The 17946-nt window shown below is 45.9% G+C and overlaps 1 protein-coding gene across 2 annotated transcripts in view; it reads right to left on the reverse strand.

The window, feature by feature from the left end:
- Window positions 1-754: 754 nt before the first annotated feature.
- Window positions 755-17946, reverse strand: part of NSUN2 (NOP2/Sun RNA methyltransferase 2) — a 33486-nt gene continuing 16294 nt past the window's right edge. The window contains exons 10-19 of one of the 2 annotated variants that reach the window (XM_010376021.1): window positions 12897-12970; window positions 12098-12228; window positions 10953-11049; window positions 8346-8530; window positions 7963-8055; window positions 6716-6851; window positions 6034-6114; window positions 5592-5730; window positions 3917-3956; window positions 755-1752 (exon numbers count right to left, since the gene is read on the reverse strand). In XM_010376021.1, the coding sequence (XP_010374323.1) occupies window positions 1446-1752; window positions 3917-3956; window positions 5592-5730; window positions 6034-6114; window positions 6716-6851; window positions 7963-8055; window positions 8346-8530; window positions 10953-11049; window positions 12098-12228; window positions 12897-12970 (1283 nt within the window). In that variant the 3' untranslated portion in view covers window positions 755-1445. Of the gene's footprint in view, window positions 1753-3851; window positions 3957-5591; window positions 5731-6033; window positions 6115-6715; window positions 6852-7962; window positions 8056-8345; window positions 8531-10952; window positions 11050-12097; window positions 12229-12896; window positions 12971-17946 lie in introns of both variants that reach the window. The other variant, XR_749379.2, reaches the window with a different exon arrangement.

Consider the following 17946-nt stretch of genomic DNA (forward strand, 5'->3'; position numbering starts at 1 on the left):
CAGCCTCCTGACACGATGCAGCAAAAAGAACACAGCACCACCACTGTGGTATTCCTGTCAAAAATGCACAAATCACAGGGACACATTAGACCAAACCAAAATGAAGCACATTCAGACTACCTGACCGCTATCCTGCAAAACTGTCTCAGTCATAAAAGACAGACTGGGAACTGTTTCAGACTGGAGTGAACTTGAGACAAGACAGCCAAAGGCAACAGGTGTCACCCCAGACAAAAATTGGACATTGTGACTGCAAAAGACATTACCGGGCCGCTGGAGCGAGCTTGCTGGTTGACCTGCATCTGCATTTCTGACACTTATGCTGCGAGCTGTAAAGAGGGCCTCTGTTTCCAGGAAATACCATAGGAGCAAAAGGGTAACGGAACACGTCTGCAACTTACTGTCAAAGCGTTCAAAAAAAAAAATGAGTGACATGCAAACACACCAGAAGATGCAAATGCAAATGCAGAGAAATGTTCAGTGGAGAATTTGGGCGAAAAAGAAACAGGAGCTCTTCACGACACAGAGCTTCAAAGTATTTCAGAGTGGAGACTCCAGAGACAAATCCACCAAAGGCAGTGTGTGGTCGGTATTTGTACAGACCAACACACAAAATGAGGTAGACAGGGAGACGGCAGCCTTCACAGTAAAACTGCTTTCACTGGAGAAAATAAGGATGTATTCTAACACTGCCATTTAGCAGAAAGTCTGTTCTTTCTGCTTCCTAACAGCGAAAACAAGAATCACACATGTATATATTTTATCATTAATGACTTTATTTAAATATTTCAAGGATCCCAACCCCATTTAAAAATAAAAATTGTAAAGCACTCCATTCAATAAAAGCACGTAAGTCCCCCTCAACAATAAGTATGACAATTCACGATACGGCTCTTACTCTGGGAGTTTATTTTACCCTTTATTCCAAAAGGCACAGTCATCTGAGGCCTCAGATACTAACCCCACTGTATGTTTATGTCACACCACTAATGTGCAACTCAATGGAATTATTAAAGCTTTTAACACACTTCCCCAACAATTTATAGATTCTTTCTATAAGCAATAATTAAAAAAATACTGGACCTTAAGACCAATACAGGCTTAACAAGAGACCTGAAATTTCTGCAAGGGGAGTTTTGTTTCTTGATAGAAGTACGACTTCTGAAAGTCTATTCCCAGCAACAGAAAGACTAGACCCAGCTTGGCCAAAGAAACAAAGTAAAACGAGTGATTTCTAACACGCTAAAAGAATACGTTTTCATCCGCTCCACAAGAAAGCAGTCCTGGTCATTCAGAAGGCTCCTATCGTCCCACCAGTCTGCAGTCATTAGAAATATATGCTTCACAGGCCACAGGCTTGTTCTGGATTCGGTTTCAGACACCAGTGACATGAAGAGGCCAGTTTTGCGTGTGAGGGATGTGGGTCCCCACTGCCTTGGGCCTGTTCACCGGGGTGGGTGGACCCCCGCAGGGTCACAGCCTGCTGTCACGTCCGGACTGTTGGCCTCTTCTGCATCCGGGCTGTTGGGCTCTCCTGCTCTCTGTCCCTCAGGCACCTCATTCTCTGGCTGTCCGGTGCTGGCTGCACTCTCATTGGTGAGGATAACCCCTTCCTTCTTCTTTTCTCCCAACACCTCCAGCCCCATCATCCTGAGATAATGAAGCCGCTCATTCTTGGGCACAAAAGTTCGAATGGAGGCCTTTCCCCGCCATCCACATAAGACGATGGGGCACTGCAGAGCGTCTGGATTCCTGCAAGTGAAAGTGGCTTCATGCAGAACATTAAACATTCCCATAACTAAATCGAACGAGATATAACATGCAACTGCTTAACAAAGAAGACCACAGAAAACCCGTACCCACAAAACTCCCCAAAACTACTAGGAGGACATTTTCATCTGTGATCCAACGGGCAGGTTTTCTCAAAGGGAGATTAGCTTCCTTCTTTGTGTCCTGAATAAGATTCTCACCCTCACTTTCACCTTGCCTCTTTAAGTTCACAATGGAGTAGGCCCCAAATCTACAGATTTCACACACACTTTCAGTGCTGGAATTTCTACATACTTCCCGCTCAAACTTAACTTACTGTCCCCCCACCCTGTGTCACCTCACCCCACTAAATGAGAAGCGTTTCTCGACAGGCTCCTTAAGTTTCCTAAGTGAACTGGGGAGACTCAGCCCCTAGCAGGGCTGCCAGAGCAGGACCCAGGACCACCCATCCTTTTGATTCTCAGCATTTTGCATGATTTGTTCTGTAGGGACCCCACATGGCAATCTGAGCCCTGCTGGGCACACAGTGCTCATTTCCGTTCCCAGCATACAGTGTTACCCACAGTCAAAAACATCCCCGCCTCTCTGAACCTGCTCCGACCCCCGCTACCTTCCAGGCTCCACCTGTCCAGCCAGCTGGCACCAATGCCCCAACAGAGATGGAAGCCACTATTTCCAACCTCTCTCATGTTACCTAATTTCTTTCATACGGGACTCTGAGCTAGATTTTAGGTTCCTAATGGCCATGTTTAATCATCTTTCCATTTTTCCTAATGTAAAGCAGGGGCACTACGTTGGTTTTAAGAAGTGAGAGGAAAATATAAGAAATTCCCAATTCCCATCTTCTTTAAAAAAAAAAAAAAAAAAAAAATTATTCCTGAAGTTGACTTTTCACCTGTGTATTTCACCAAGTAGAAAAGTTTAAATATGGAAAAGTGAATCCACACCTTAAAATATCCCAATGTTTTCTACGTGGGCCACATGGGACTGTTATTTTAAAAACCATTTCTGTGTCTTTACTCAAACTCTTGTAAAAACACCCAGAAGCCATCAATCACTAGATGCTCCTGCCCCTTCACCATCCAGACACCATCCGCCTCCAGCAGGTCCCCAGGGTGCCCATGCGCATGGCCTCACTGACTCCACAGCCCATCCATCTGTTGTCCCTTCACCAAGTGCCTGCCCCTCCCACCTCGGCCCCTACCTGTCCTCTCTCCACATGGCAGCCTGACAGCCTGAACTCTGAGGACATGCGGCCCCTCGGCCTCCCTGCCAACCTCTTACCTGTCCCTCCTCTTTCCCTCCTTGGCTGGGCCTGCCCCGACCCCCAGCTTGCTCCTACTCAGGATCTGCACTGTGGTGGTTCCTTCAAGCTAGCAATGGATCCCCAGTCTAACACTAACTTTCCAAAGAAATCTGTACAGTGGTTCTACCTATTCACTCCCCCAAATCCCAGTCAGCCCTGGACCCCATTTTATTGCCTCCTCTCAGAAATGGTGTTTCATGTCACCAAGAGGGAGCTGTTGCAGGTGAGATCCTAATTCTGCCATTCATGAGCTGAGGAGCTCTGAGCAGGCCACCTAACTTTCTGTCCCGGCTTCCTCCTCTGGCAAGTGCTGCCAAAACCAGCACCTGCTCCCCCAAGGTCCCCCATGAGGATGCAGGGTGAATACATGCAAGCAGCATGGAGCAGTGGTCCCGTGGGGACCATGAGCGTGAGCGTGAGCAAATCCCATGCTCCAGCCCTAGCACTCCTGATGCAATAACATGTCAGCAATACACACGGTTGAACCAGCCATGAGGACGAAAGAACGGAACCTCACTCAACTGTCCAATCTTTACACTTACTCTGTACAACAGAGAAATTTTCACTGGTTTCTAATGCTTAAAAAATAAGTACTATGCATTTTATTCTCTATAAGTAAAACTTAATTTAGCCTGAGCTGAGTGTTCTATGAAACAGTATCTTCATGATGACCTATAGGAATGTTTTGGTTCTCAAGTTTTCACAAGGTTACTTCTGAGGAACAATCATAAAAGGCCTGAAGAAGGTCCCCACCTTCCCAAGTCACTTTCCTCACCAATGAGAACACTGTAGCTAATGACAAGGCGTGTGCATCTAAGGACAGGGCTTGTACTGACTTACGCAGAATCTGGTTCATACTTCAGCACGATGCTTCCCTTTGCTGGAAGAGAAAACAGACACACATTTGCCAAGTTTTCCAGGTAGTGGATGTGTGTGCTGAGCACGTTTCTGCACCTAGTGATGTGTTAGGTATTCTGAAGAAAGAGAACAAATAATCTACATTCTTGGCCTCAAGTATCTAGATGGTGAAAAGAGGCCGTCTGGACACATGAACCAAGTCCAAATGACGCAGTAGGGACGATCCAGACGAGGACCGAGGCAAAAGACATTCAGCGACTTCAAGGGATGTCACCTGACAAGCCACTCTGAGAAGCAAGGAGGCTGGGGATTAACTGCTGGTTCATTCTTCAAAATTCAAGATTAAATAAATGTAACACCAACTCCCAGAATGGCATGAAATACATAAAAATTGTCTAAAACAATACTCCAATCATCTAAGTGCAGGATTAAGAGAAAACCAATATAAACAGTTCCCTTATCCAAGAATCTCTACTTTAAATTGTGGTTCTTGCCTGGAGACGGCAGCAGGAGACAGACTCCACAGAGCAAGTTTTATATCCTGAAGGAACACCAAGTTTTAAACGCAAATAAGAGACATAACAGCAAGAAGTGATTCATGTACTTTTGATCAAATTGAGCCAAAAATATTAAACAGCAAGTTATTTAAAAAAATAAACAAGAATGAAGACAACAGAAAAACAAAATTAGAAGAGCTTGGAGAAATGATTTTTATGCTTAGGGGAAAAGGTCACTGGAGTGATGTGAAGTGGAAGTTGATGAAATATAAAAGCAGCAATATGACCAATAATCTACTCTGGCTGGCTAGCAGAAAAGTCAGAACCGCTGGCAAGACTCTGACTTTGCTCTAACACAGGAGATTAAAATCTGCATGTTAGCAAGTCTTGTGAGGCTGTGTACGTTAAAAAAACAAATTTACCGGCCGCGGGCGGTGGCTCACGCCTGTCATCCCAGCACTTTGGGAGGCCGAGGCGGGCGATCACGAGGTCAGGAGATCGAGACCATCCTGGCCAACACGGTGAAATCCCTTCTCTACTAAAAATACAAAAACTAAGCCACGCGTGGTGGCAGGTGCCTGTAGTCCCGGCTACTCGGGAGGGCTGAGGCAGGAGAATGGCTGAACCCGGGAGGCGGAGCTTGCAGTGAGCCCAGATTGCACCACCGCACCACCGCACTCCAGCCTGGGCGACAGAGCGAGACTGGGGCGCAGGGGGGAACAAAAACAAAAACAAATTTACCCACGCACAGAGACCTACTTCCACCCACCCCAACCTACTGACAGGCAAGTGGGTCAAGAGCTCTAGCTGCCGGCCTTGCTAGGGCTGCTCACAGGCCGACCCCTCCTCTCCCTGGACTCCCTGGCCCAGCAAGGTGAGCGAAGGCCAGCCCCGCACGCCACACAGACACACCACAGGCTGCTGGGCAGCAGCGGGGTGCCACCAGGGCCTGGGGAAGTACAGCAACCCCAAGATAGCTTTGACCCTTAGCATTCTGAATTATCAATCAGGGATCTACAGAGCCCTCTGGAAATTGATGTAACCATAAATAAATTGAAAAATATGACTGATAAATATGCCCCAGGGTACACCACGTGTATTTCTGCCATCCTTTTAAAAGGGAATACAAGCTACCTGTCTATGCATTTCAAACTACTCACCCAGGTCCTTCGCTTGACTGTACGTCTCACTGCTGAGTTTTCTAAAAAAGGGATTTTCCTGGGTCAATAGTATCTTAACATCTTCCATTGATACAGTAATAATTCTTGAATTAATAAATGGATACAATGTATATATTCCCTGTGTGAATAAAGAGAAGGGATATCATGATGTCATTCACCAACAACAGCAGCCTGCTCTCCGGCTATGGTGGCGTGTCGAGCCCTCACTATGGCCCCTCCTCTTGGACACGTGTGGAACCTGCCCCTATGAGGGGAAACCAGCACCCTGGGTGAGCTCAATAACCTCTGAGGGTCAAGTGGCTGGTAGGTGCCAGCCAAGCCCTGAGCCACTCAGACCATCTGGCTGACCAGAAAGCCCATCTACTCCCAACTGCTTCAGTCATCTGTGGCTACTGCTGTTTAAATCCACTTCCAAAATTACCTCCTGTGCCAGCCGGAAAGCACAGTCAAACTCTTCACCACTGTTATTTCGACACCAGACTTTTATCCCTGTGTTAATAACCTTCAAGTAAAAAAAAGATGAGTAAGTAAATATAAGATGAAACACACAGATGAACACAGGACCACCTCCTGCAAGGACGCTGGGCCACATGGAGCAGCTGTCATGAAATGGGAAAGGAGAGGAGAAGCAGAAACCCCCTGAGAAACCCCGGTAAGAACCAACTGATACTCGCAAGTTGTGTTTACGTCGTTTAGAGGACAGTAAAACAAATGAAAGAAGGGTCCCCAAATGGCCAAATGCTAAGGGAAGTGTCTCAAAGGACAAATCCCAAGGGTCGAGGCAGCAGGACTCGCAGCCTCTAGGCCCTCGGTGCCTTCTCTGCCCAGGAGGGCGGGCTGTGAGAACTACACCAAGGCTCACCCGGCTGTGGGAACGGGGCACAGAAAAGACACAGGCCACCACATCTGGGACTCTGGTAGGAACCACTCAGCCCTGTGCCAGTCAACAGCTCTGAAATCACAGGGCAGGCTCAGGGACCCACAGCCGTCGCTACAGGTGGGGATGGCAAATGCCAGGGTCTGCTCCAAAGGAAACCTAAGCGGCTGTGAAAAGCCACACGCATCCTCAATCACACAGCACTCGGCGTCTGTGTGGCGGGCACCTTCATCTTCTCGCTGTTGTTCAGCAGCACGTTCCGCAGCTCCTTAGAAACCATGTAGAGCTGCCTTTTCTTCCCTTCTGTAGTCCGAGTCAGTAAATTCATCCTCGGGAATGAAGGGGCCAAAGCATAAAATTTCCTGCACACAGAAACAGTGTTGTTTACACACCAGGAGTTCAACATCTGGTAGACTGTTTCTAAACACCTTATTCTCCTCCTCTAGAATTCACTCCCTAAAACTGCAGTGTGGTTCAAGGGCACTGGGCTCTGTTCTGGACTCCAGCTTCTAAACGTCATCCACTTCCACCTGAAACCCCCACGCAACATTTATTTGGGGCACGACTTGATCAGAAACCTAAATTAACAAGTGCAGCTTCTCTCCCTTGGCCGCTACTCCAATGACAACGACCTGGTAACACTACTTCCGAGACTTTTTTTTTTGAGACGGAGTCTTGCTCTGTCGCCCAAACTGGAGTGCAGTGGCGTGTTCTCGGCTCACTGCAACCTCTGCCTCCCGGGTTGAAGCGGTTCTCTTGCCTCAGCCTCCTGAGTAGCTGTGATTACAGGCACACACCACCCGACTAATTTTTTTTTTGTATTTTTAGTAAAGACGGGTTTCACCAGGTTGGTCAGGCTGGTCTCGAACTCCTGACCTCGTGATCTGCCCGCCTCGGCCTCCCAAAGTGCTGGGATTATAGGCGTGAGCCACCGCGCCTGGCCGAGACTTACTTTTTAATAGACTTTTACAAATGGATGCAAAAGACCAGTTATGCAAAAGACAGTAAGTGACCGCCCTGGTAAATAGATTCTAAAATTCAATGAATAAGAAAGAAATGAATGTCAGACTTATCCTAAACCCTTTTCCTCTATGTTCTGTCTATGTTGTCCCTAATTAGCCCCCACATACGCGGCTCTTCATTTTCCTACAGAAACTGAACTACACAGCCTTGGCCACTAGTCTATATAGTCAACTCAGCAATTTAGGTTCAGGATCACAACTAATTTAGATTCATAATCTAAATAATCAGTTTTTTTAATCTATCATGTTTACAACGTTTACTTTCTCCTAAAATTGAAAAGTTGAGTAAATAACCTCCAAAGTTTCATCCTACTCTAATATGCAGTTAAAAAGGTTAAAAAAAAAAGCTAGAGAGCTACATACAAAACAATGGTTACATGTGATCAGCTGTGCATTTGATACTCTATAGTAAATTTCTTTAAATGAATAATTAAAAAGGCTGAATCCTTACTCAATAGGTGGAAATAATGGGTCATCTTCAGGAATAAATACAAATGGGTCTTCTTTAAATCCAAATAACTTCATTTTCTTTGATGGAGGAGGACTAAAAAGGGAATCAGGATGAGACAAATCAATCTGTAATGGGTGGTAACCTTCAATACCAAAAGCACATTCTTCCTTTCCGTCAGTTCTGTGCAACATGGGGTTTGCAGCAGCAGATGCTGACACCTCCCAGCTTCCACAGGGTCCATTCCTCACACTGCATGTGCCTGACACCACACATGCACTGCCCCCTCAAACCCACCAAGAAGTGGCTCTGGGATCCCATTTAATCCAAAAGGACTGTGAAGACACCACCAGAGTGTTAGATCAAGACATAACCCCCTTTCTTACCCACACACGCCATCTTTCTTATTGCCATTATTCTCTAAATCCTCAGCTGCATGAGCTATTTCTGTGTCACCAGTTCCTGTGAATGACGGACTTTCCAGCTTAGAGGGATCTGCGGGTTTCCCTTCTGCGGGACCTGCAGGGCTCAGCTGTGTGCTTTCTCTGGTCTCTGCAGATTTGCCCTGCAGCTGTCATAGAGAACAATTTCACTGACACACAAAGAGCAGCATTCTTTGTGCTGCTACGAAAAGTTAAAAATAACAAGCTCACAAAATCCATCAGTTCTATTTTTCCTACAGCATGGTATGCAGAGAAAGACAACAGAATTTTTTTAATGTGTCATGTTAAATCTATTTGCTATTATAAACAAAAATTCATGGACAGTTTCTTTGGAGTTAAAGCTGATTCTACCTTAATCCCACAAAGAGCATATATAGCCTGTTCCTTAGCAGAGGCTTACACCACCAGCTTGTTCTCGTGTGAAAATGCTTATCGTGCATTCTGCTCTGGGTAAGGCACACTGAAGGACACACAGTGCGCCAAGCACGATTTCTAAAATACCCGGCGAGGCAAAAAGACAAGTATATATATAACGGGAAAGGAGGGTAGGAACTGTTCCTGGGCACCTGGACAAACTGCCACAGGAACTAGAAGACAGAGTGCCCCAGGCACCAAGGAAACACCTGCCAAAGAACTTCTGAATTAGGGCCATGGTATAATTTAAATTTGGCTTTGGGAATGAGCAAAATGTTTTACTTTTATTAAAGATCTTGAAAAAATACGTGTCCTTTTTAACAAGTCACAAAATTGATAAAAGTCGTAATTCCTCAGTCCCTATGAAGTAAGTTTCAAAAATAGGATTATTTCAGCACAGGCAAGTTCATTTTATTCGGAGCCACAAAGCTACTAAGCAGAGAAGCTGGGAGCATCCCAGGGAACACATTTTATTTCCATGTTAATATAATGTAAAAAAGCAAAAAACAAAACAGATGAACCCCAAGCCTGTGAGCAGGTCAGTGAGGGCACACACCCCTCCTGTCCAACCTTAGCTTCTCCCAAAGGGGCGTTCTTGTCGAGTCCAAGGGCACGTTCTCCCATCTCTGTTCTACCTCAACCACCTCATTCTGGACCTTCAAATACCAAGGTCAGTGTCAGCTTCCCTGGCCTGACTTCTAGCCGAGTGCTTACAGGCCTCAGCACCGCAAAAGATCACGGCGTCCTGACCACGGGGACTCTACCTGCGTTCCCAGTAGGACCAACAGCAGCACAGGCCATGCTAGCACTAGATCTATTGAACTAAATGAATAAGAAACTGACATAGTAACAGAAACAGAGAAGTATTCATATTACTTAAATGAGAAAATGACAATAAGTTGTTCTAAAAAGTAAGATTATACATAAGGGACGAACTGAAAAAAATGTCAAAAACCTTTCTACATAAGTATTAACACGTCAGAAACGTCAATGTAATCCCCAATGCAGGCCAACCTAAAGCATGCGTCTCTAGGACAGGCTCCTCTGTGACTACACTGTGCTGTGCAGCTGGGCAATCACCAGCCTGTGGGCACTGACCACTTAAAATATGACAAGTGCAAAGTCTAAAAAAACACAAGCTACTGAAACCTAGTATGAGTGAATGCAAAGTATCCAATACTTTACAATATAATTTCTTACACTGATTCCATGAAAATAACATTCCATCAGAGTTAAGATACCTTGTGAGACTTTTAGCCTCAAAGTGAAACACTTTCTAACTGGACAGAAAAACCCTGGTGACGGCAGAAGTGCAGTCGCTCTGCCAGTCTGAGGCTGTACGTTCCAACGTTAATCGGCACAAACTGTGCCCCAGAAAAAGGCTGGAGCTCTTTGCGGAACTGTTTCCTTTTTGTTCCTCCATAGGCTGAGCTTTTCTGTCCTAATTTTCAAGCATGGATCTTAAAGAAATAGAGACTTCCAGACTTTGATTCCAGGCCAGGTTCTATTGTCGGGGAAGGCAGATTTATGAATAAATAATGCTGGCGTGATACAGGTGAGACAGCATGCTTTACAAAGGACTGTGTGTCAGGATGAAGGCAACACTCTTTCTTCACCACTCTGCTTCCTGGCCCGCCTCGGAAAGCAACCAGCAGGCAGTTTAGATCCATCGCAAACAGGCCAGGCTGCATCTTTCCAGCCAGGTCTGGACGAGGCTGTCACCGTTCCTCGCAGCCAAGGTGAACCCGGGCTGGCTTGGGGTCAGCAGAGCTCTGCTGTCATCGGTGAAATAAGCCACTCACAAGGACTGGAGCACAGACACCTGGGGCTTCCAATTCAGAGCTACCGAGCAATTTTTCATGTCTTTTCAACTTTATTAAATAACTGGATTTACAGTGTGGCAGGAATACATTCCCCCAAACACTGACTTCTCCACGTAACTATCACCTGTGAGAAATTTCTGCTTTTTGGAAAACTTGATATTTAAATGAATGTCCCCCTCATTCAGGCTCAGCTCTCCTGCTGCCCACAGGAAGTAGCTCTTCTTTCCTCTGCACTTCTACGACACTCCGGCTAGTTCTTGTCTTAAATGTACGAGATCAAATGCTATGTCATTTTGGAAAAAGAAAAACTCACCTTTGGCTGACGTTTATTCCACGGCATTGAAGATTTTTTCACCAATACTGCCACAAAAAACCCTCCAGTATTCTGATGATGGGGTAATATCCTAAGGCTAAACATATATATATATATATAAAATTCACACTTCTGAACTAATCAAAAATGCATTCTTTTACTATTAAGACAAATACTGCAAAGATGATGCAAGAGAAAAACCATGTCTTCAACCCTCACTCATAGAATGGCCAATATATAAACTTAATTTTTTTTTTTTTTTTTTTTTTTTTTTTTGAGACAAGGTCTGGCTCTGTTGCCTAGGTGGGAGTGCAGTGGCATGATCTCGGCTCACTGTAGCCTCCACCTCCCGAGCTCAGGCAATCCTCCTGCCTCAGCCTCCCAAGGAGCTGGGACTACATACAGACATGCAACATTCTGCCTGGTTAGTTTTTTTTTTTTTTTTTCTGTAGAGATGGGGTCTTGCCACATCGCCCAGGCTGGTGTCAAACTTTTGAGCTCGAGTGATCCACCAGCCTTGGCCTCCCAAAGTGCTGGGGATTACAATCATGGGCCACTACACCTGGCCCACTTTGTAATCTTTAAAAAGTTCATGAAGGCTGGGCATGGTGGCTCATGCCTGTAATCCCAGCACTTTGGGAGGCCGAGGCAGGCAGATCACCAGAGGTCGGGAGTTCGAGACCAGCCTGGCCAATGTGGTGAAAATCCATTTCTAATAAAAATACAAAAATCAGCCAGGCATGGCGGCAGGCACCTGTAATCTCAGCTACTTGGGAGGCTGAGGCACGAGAATTGCTTGAACCCAGGAGGGAGGTTGCAGTGAGCCGAGATTGAGCCACTGTACTCCAGCCTCGGCGACAGTCAGACTCTGTCTAAAAAAAAAAAAAAGTTCCTGACGTACCCTAAGCATTACCATTTACATTCTAGCCAACTCCAGTATTAATAAATGCTCAATGCCAGCAACTAACAGGCAAGAGAGCCATACTGGCAGGGAAGTTCACACACATGGGGTTGCCCCTGGCACAGCCCAAGCCTCACAGCAATGTCACCTGCTGCCTCCAACTCACCCCAACAAGACCCACCAGCTCACCAGGGACGGGGCTTAACCTTCCCGCTCCCCACACCTGGAGGCCCCACCAACTCACCATCGCTCCAGGTGCATGGCCTGCAGCTTTTCCGGGTCTTTCGGAGGGAACATGGTGGGTCGGATCTGGGTATGTCTGCTGTGAGGAACAGTGTCCCAGTCTGTAAACCACTGCCCATCTTTCGTCATTACCTGCAGAACCACAGGGTACATTCCAGATTACTAGCACTATCCAGTAACAAAAATCACAGGGTAGGAGGGTGCATTCTCTCAAAGGTAACGAATGGTCATTCTCATTCGCTCCAAAGACAGGAAGATTATTTGCCAAGACAAAACAAGACAATCTTTACAGAAAATCCCCAAATTATTAATACATAAATTCTGTTAAGAACAAAGATGAAATACATTTATTCTAAAAACCAGTATAAGCATGATAAAATAACATTTTCCATCTAGTTATTTCTTTTTAAACAAGCCCCAGGCTGTTTCTGGCCTAAAATTGTAATGAATTATTTCATATTGGAAACAAGACTTGAATCCCAGCTCAATTTAAAAAATAAAATAAAAAAATTAAAAAAGCAAAGCTACCCTTACAGGAATGAGAGTAAAGGAGTTTATTTCTGTACATTGAGTAGAGAAAACTTTTCCACTGCCAGGAATAAACATGCCACTTGTCATGAAATGTGTCATGAAATAACACTCTGAAATGGATTCTAATTTCATTTATGGATTAGTATTTCATAAAATACTAAGATGTAGTATTTACTCAAGTTACCCACACGTGAATGCTTTGAAACTTGACTCTACTTCGGTGATGCTGCACCTACTCTTTAGAATGAAAGTTCTCAAGGAAAGGTTACCTTCCACTGTGTGATTCCAGGCATCCACTTCAGCCCTGGCAGTTCATCAGACACATCAGCAAGCTCCAAAGCACCTGTGTAGCAAAAGCATGGACGTCTTTTGTTTTTCAAAAAAGTATAAATACTATGCCCAGTGAAAAAAACCAGACACAGATCACATATTATGATTCCATGTACAGAAAATGTCCAGGGAAGGCAAACCTATCGACAGAAAGTGGATGAGTGGTTGATGTGGCTCGGCTGGAACGGGGAGCAAGTGCTGTTGGCCAGGAAGGGTCTGCTAGGTTGACAGGAATGGCCTAAAGCTGGACTGCAGTAAGGGGCTGCCAACTAGGTAAACTTACTAAAAATCACTGAACCGTACACTTAAAATGAGCAAACGTTAACAATATGTAAATGACACCTCTAAGTTGTTCCAACAACAGGGCATTGAGGAGTCCTGCCACGAATGCGAGACTACTCCGCAAGAAGATAACCAGGAGGCTGGGCTGCAGGACGCCTGCTCCGTCTCCCCATTCCAGTGCACACCAGGGCGATGCTGTGGGTCTTCATGCAGGCATGTCTAACAAACACCCCAGAGCAATGCTGAAAATGAACTGTGGGAATTTTTAAACCTCAAGTTTGTGGTCCCAGGAAGTTTCCTAAAATTGCCCATCAGGACACAGTCAGCCCGATTTTAAAAACAATGCAGTAATAGCTGTGAACACACACTGGCCTTAAGTGTCCATACCAGTGACACAACAAGAAGCTATAAGGTGAGGCCATTACAGGAAACTGGTGAGACCAGCTACTAGCACAGATACTGATGTGACAGCCTCTCAGCAGAGGAAAATTCAACAAATCTCCCAGAAAATACAAAAATGGAACAACGACAAAAACAAAGCAGAAGAATCCCCAAGACGGAGAGCAGCAGTAAGACACCTCTGAAGCAAGCACTGGACTGATTGCTGCCATCATTTCTGCATTCTCTTCCTTTTAAAAGCTAACACTAAATGACAGTGCAGGCAAACACTGACGGGCTTCTCCACCAAACACTGTCCGGGGCCTCATAAACAAGCAGGGCAGGCATCAGGTGTTACCTCACCATCCCAGCACCTGGGTTGGAAGCTGTCAGTGCTGCCCCATGTTGCCCTTTCTCCAGTAAAGCTGTTGAGCACTTTCAGGTGGGGAACGTACCCTACTCCAGTCAAAATCACCAGCAACCACCTACTCTAAGGCTCAGCCAAGGTCTGCTTCTTCCTGGATAGAGCCATATCCATGCACACCACCTCTGACAGAGGAATGGTAGGAAGCATCTCCAATGCGGTCTGAAGTCCTCCACACGCAGAAAGCTGGCTGTGACGTCATACTGCACACCGGGCCCCCACATGCAGAAAGCTGGCTGTGACGTCATACTGCACACCGGGCCCCCACACGCAGAAAGCTGGCTGTGACGTCATACTGCACACAGGCCCCCACACGCAGAAAGCTGGCTGTGACGTCATACTGCACACAGGACCCCACACGCAGAAAGCTGGCTGTGACGTCATACTGCACACACCCCCACACGCAGAAAGCTGGCTGTGACATCATACTGCACACAACCCCACACGCAGAAAGCTGGCTGTGACATCATACTGCACACACCCCCACACGGAGAAAGCTGGCTGTGACATCATACTACACACAGGCCCCCCCTACACAGAAAGCTGGCTGTGACGTCACACTGCACACCGGGCCCCCACATGCAGAAAGCTGGCTGTGACATACTGTACACAGGCCCCTACACACAGAAAGCTGTGACATCATACTGTACACAGTACCCCACATGCAGAAAGCTGGCTGTGATATCATACTGTACACTGGTCCATGCTGGAAACCCACGTGTCTAGTAAGAAAATGAATACAGAATAGGAGACCCACTGAATGAATTAATTCATTTTTGACACTTGCTAACAGGAGAAACTACTATCACATACTGGAATGTTAGGTGAAAAAGTAAGGTATTTAGATACACACAACACAATCAAAACTATTCAACACAGTGAAGACTAGAAATTGCAAAGAGCAATGTAGTTACTCGAAGGAAAAGAATCCATGTACCTTTTTTCTAAATATGAATGCCCTTACACATAAAACCCACTGGCCAAACGGTGCTGGCTGTTCTTTGAAATCTCCTATGGGGAGGCAGAAGCCAGTCCCTGACCAAGAACTCCCTCCACCCGCAAGGTGTCTCCCCGGCATCTCAGAAAGCTAAAATGATTCCAAAATTTGAATAAAGAACCTGAGCACACTCTTTCTTCTCGTCTTGCAGTGAAGCTTGCCCTTAGAACAAAGTTCAAATGTATGTCACAGTCTAACACCTTCTGTGCCCTGTGATGATGAGGAGACAGGCCTCATGTTAAAGGTGAGTATTTGAAAGCACATCATCTGCTCTACTGGTAATAAAGGTGCAATTCTGGCCTTGGTGTGCCTTGCTCCATTATCTTATTTGTCAACTGGTTCAGAACCTGGACAGGGAAAGAGGGCGTTATTTACTGGGCTTTCAAAAGAAAGCCTGCCAGGCCGGGCATGGTGACTCACACCTGTAATCCCAGCAGTTTGGGAGGCCAAGGTGGGCAGACTGCCTGAGGTCAAGAGTTTGAGACCAGCCTGGCCAACATGGTGAAACCCCATCTCTACTAAAAATACAAAAATTGGCTGGGCGTGATGGCACATGCCTGTAGTCCCAGCTACTCGGGACACTGAGGCAGGAGAATCACTTAACCAGGGAGATGGAGGCTGCAGTGAGCCGAGATGGTGCCACTGCACTCCAGCCTGGGCAACGGAGTGAGACTGTTTCAACACAAAACAAAACAAAAAAGCCTCCCACCTCGCAAACACACATAGACAGACATACAGCCAGCTAGAACCACAAATCTGATGAAGTCTGAAAAGATTCGCAAGTGTTCACTCAGAAAACCAGCAGTAACATTCTGAATACAAGAAAAATACAGACACTCCAGCCTGGGGAACAGAGCAAGACTCCATCTCAAAAAAAAAAAAAAAAAAAAATGCTTCCCATCTTGCAAACACACTATACAGACAGACATAAAGTCAGCTAGAGCCACAAATTCAGTGAAGTCTGAAAGGATTGGCAAGCATTCACTCAGAAAACCAGCAGTAACATTCTAAATACAAGAAAAGGAACCAGCCAGCCAGTCTGAAAATCAGAAAGACCAATGAAAATCCACAAGCAAGAAAGGTTTCAGACCGATGAAGACGAACCCATCAGTACCCCAGGACAATCCCATCTGCTCGTCCCTCCTCACAGTCTTGATCACCAGCATTCCCATTTTCTTTTTCACCCTGCAGCTCTTCCTCACTGCCCCGTGCCTGGGTCACGCTTGCTCACTCTTAACTTTCCAATGCCATGCACTGTGTGTGAGGTTCTGTCCACTCTTCCCCGACTAGAGATCAGTGGGTTTTCAGGAGAATGATGCCTCCCCACTGTTGCTGCAAAGAGAGACCCATGGGAATGAGAACCAGAACTTGGATTCAACCTGCTTTCAGATGACAACCCCTCACGAAGCCACTCCTTCAAACACTGGCATGTTCAGGAAACAGGAGAGGGTAGCAGAAAGCATCTAGAGCTCCAGGCAAGTAACCCCGTCCTACAGCACAGCCAGCCCAAAGAGCACATAGCGTGTTCTCTGAACGGTGACAATTTCGTGGTAATGAGACAGGCAAACGGCAAGTATCTCAAATGTGAGGAAAGTAAAGCCTGGTGGACTCAGGTCAGCAAGTCCTGCCTGCAAAGGATGACTCCAGCCACGAGTAAGGACAGGCCTGTGTGGACAAGAGCCTCTCTCGCCTAAGAACTTAGGAGACCTGGCTTTTGGTCCCAGCTACAAGCTTACAACAGAAAAAGGGGAAAAATTAACCACCTAGAGTACTTAACTAGGCAACAGGGACTTAGAGTAGCAAACGCTTACAGAATCTACAAACATTTTAAGTTAAGCAGCACAAGATGGGCTGTGACCGCTCACCCCAAGTTAAGAAAGCCGCTCACCGAGAAACCGGGAGAAGCTGTCTTTAAAAAAGACAAAGCGTACCAGCAAAGAATGCAGTGAGAACGCCCAGGAACTGGGGCTCGCCCTCAAGTCTGAGTCGTAAATGGCAACTAGGCATGCAAATTAATAAATGCAATCCATTTTCCTTCTCAGGGATCTGAAAGCAGACTGTGGCAAGGGAAATAGGAGGTGTTTGTGCTGTTCAAGCTGCCTGGAATCATGGTTTTCTAAATTCCTAGCTAATGAACACAAAAATCTGAGCAGGATTCAACAGTCCTAACAACCGATCCCAAATCACATTTGAAGGAGTAATTTCACTACAACTAAACTATTACGTCCCCCATGCTCCCCCTCACACACCTTTTGGAATAAAGTATCACCAACACCATGGCAATTATGACCATGCAAAAAACATCATCCAGAAATGACATCTTTACAGAGGTCTATGTAAGCACAGGAAAATAAACACTACATTAAATTCCAGCTTAAAGGACTGTGAAGGCATCAGCAACCACAGGGCTGAGGGCACAACCCAGACCAGCCAGTCGCCGAGGGGAGCCTCACTGGAAGGATGGCAGTGGGTGGGCACTGCCCAGAAAATGCCTGTCTCACTGGCGATGCACCAACTGACTTCACACACATGGCTATAGGAAACACAGTTAAGTTTGAAATTTCTCATTATTGACCCTAAGGAGAATATGATGGGAAAAGTTAACATTTTGGCAAAACATAAAAGGAGAAATATTTTCTATCAATACACTGGAGAAATACGTTGCTGTTTCAGAATATTCTGCATTATCTGTCGGTCCCTCAGTATAAAACTGTATGAGGTGACCTCACACCCACTAGGATGGCTACTAACAACAAAGAGCCCCAGATAAGAAGTGTCCCTGAATGTGCAGAGAAATTGGAGCCCTTGTGCACTGGGTGTAGAAACATAAAATGATGCAGCCACTGTGAAAAACAGCATGGTGGGGACCCCTAAAATTAAACACAGAATTACTATATGATCCTATGAT

Source organism: Rhinopithecus roxellana, chromosome 3 (genome assembly GCF_007565055.1).
Source record: "Rhinopithecus roxellana isolate Shanxi Qingling chromosome 3, ASM756505v1, whole genome shotgun sequence".
NCBI lineage: Eukaryota > Metazoa > Chordata > Mammalia > Primates > Cercopithecidae > Rhinopithecus > Rhinopithecus roxellana.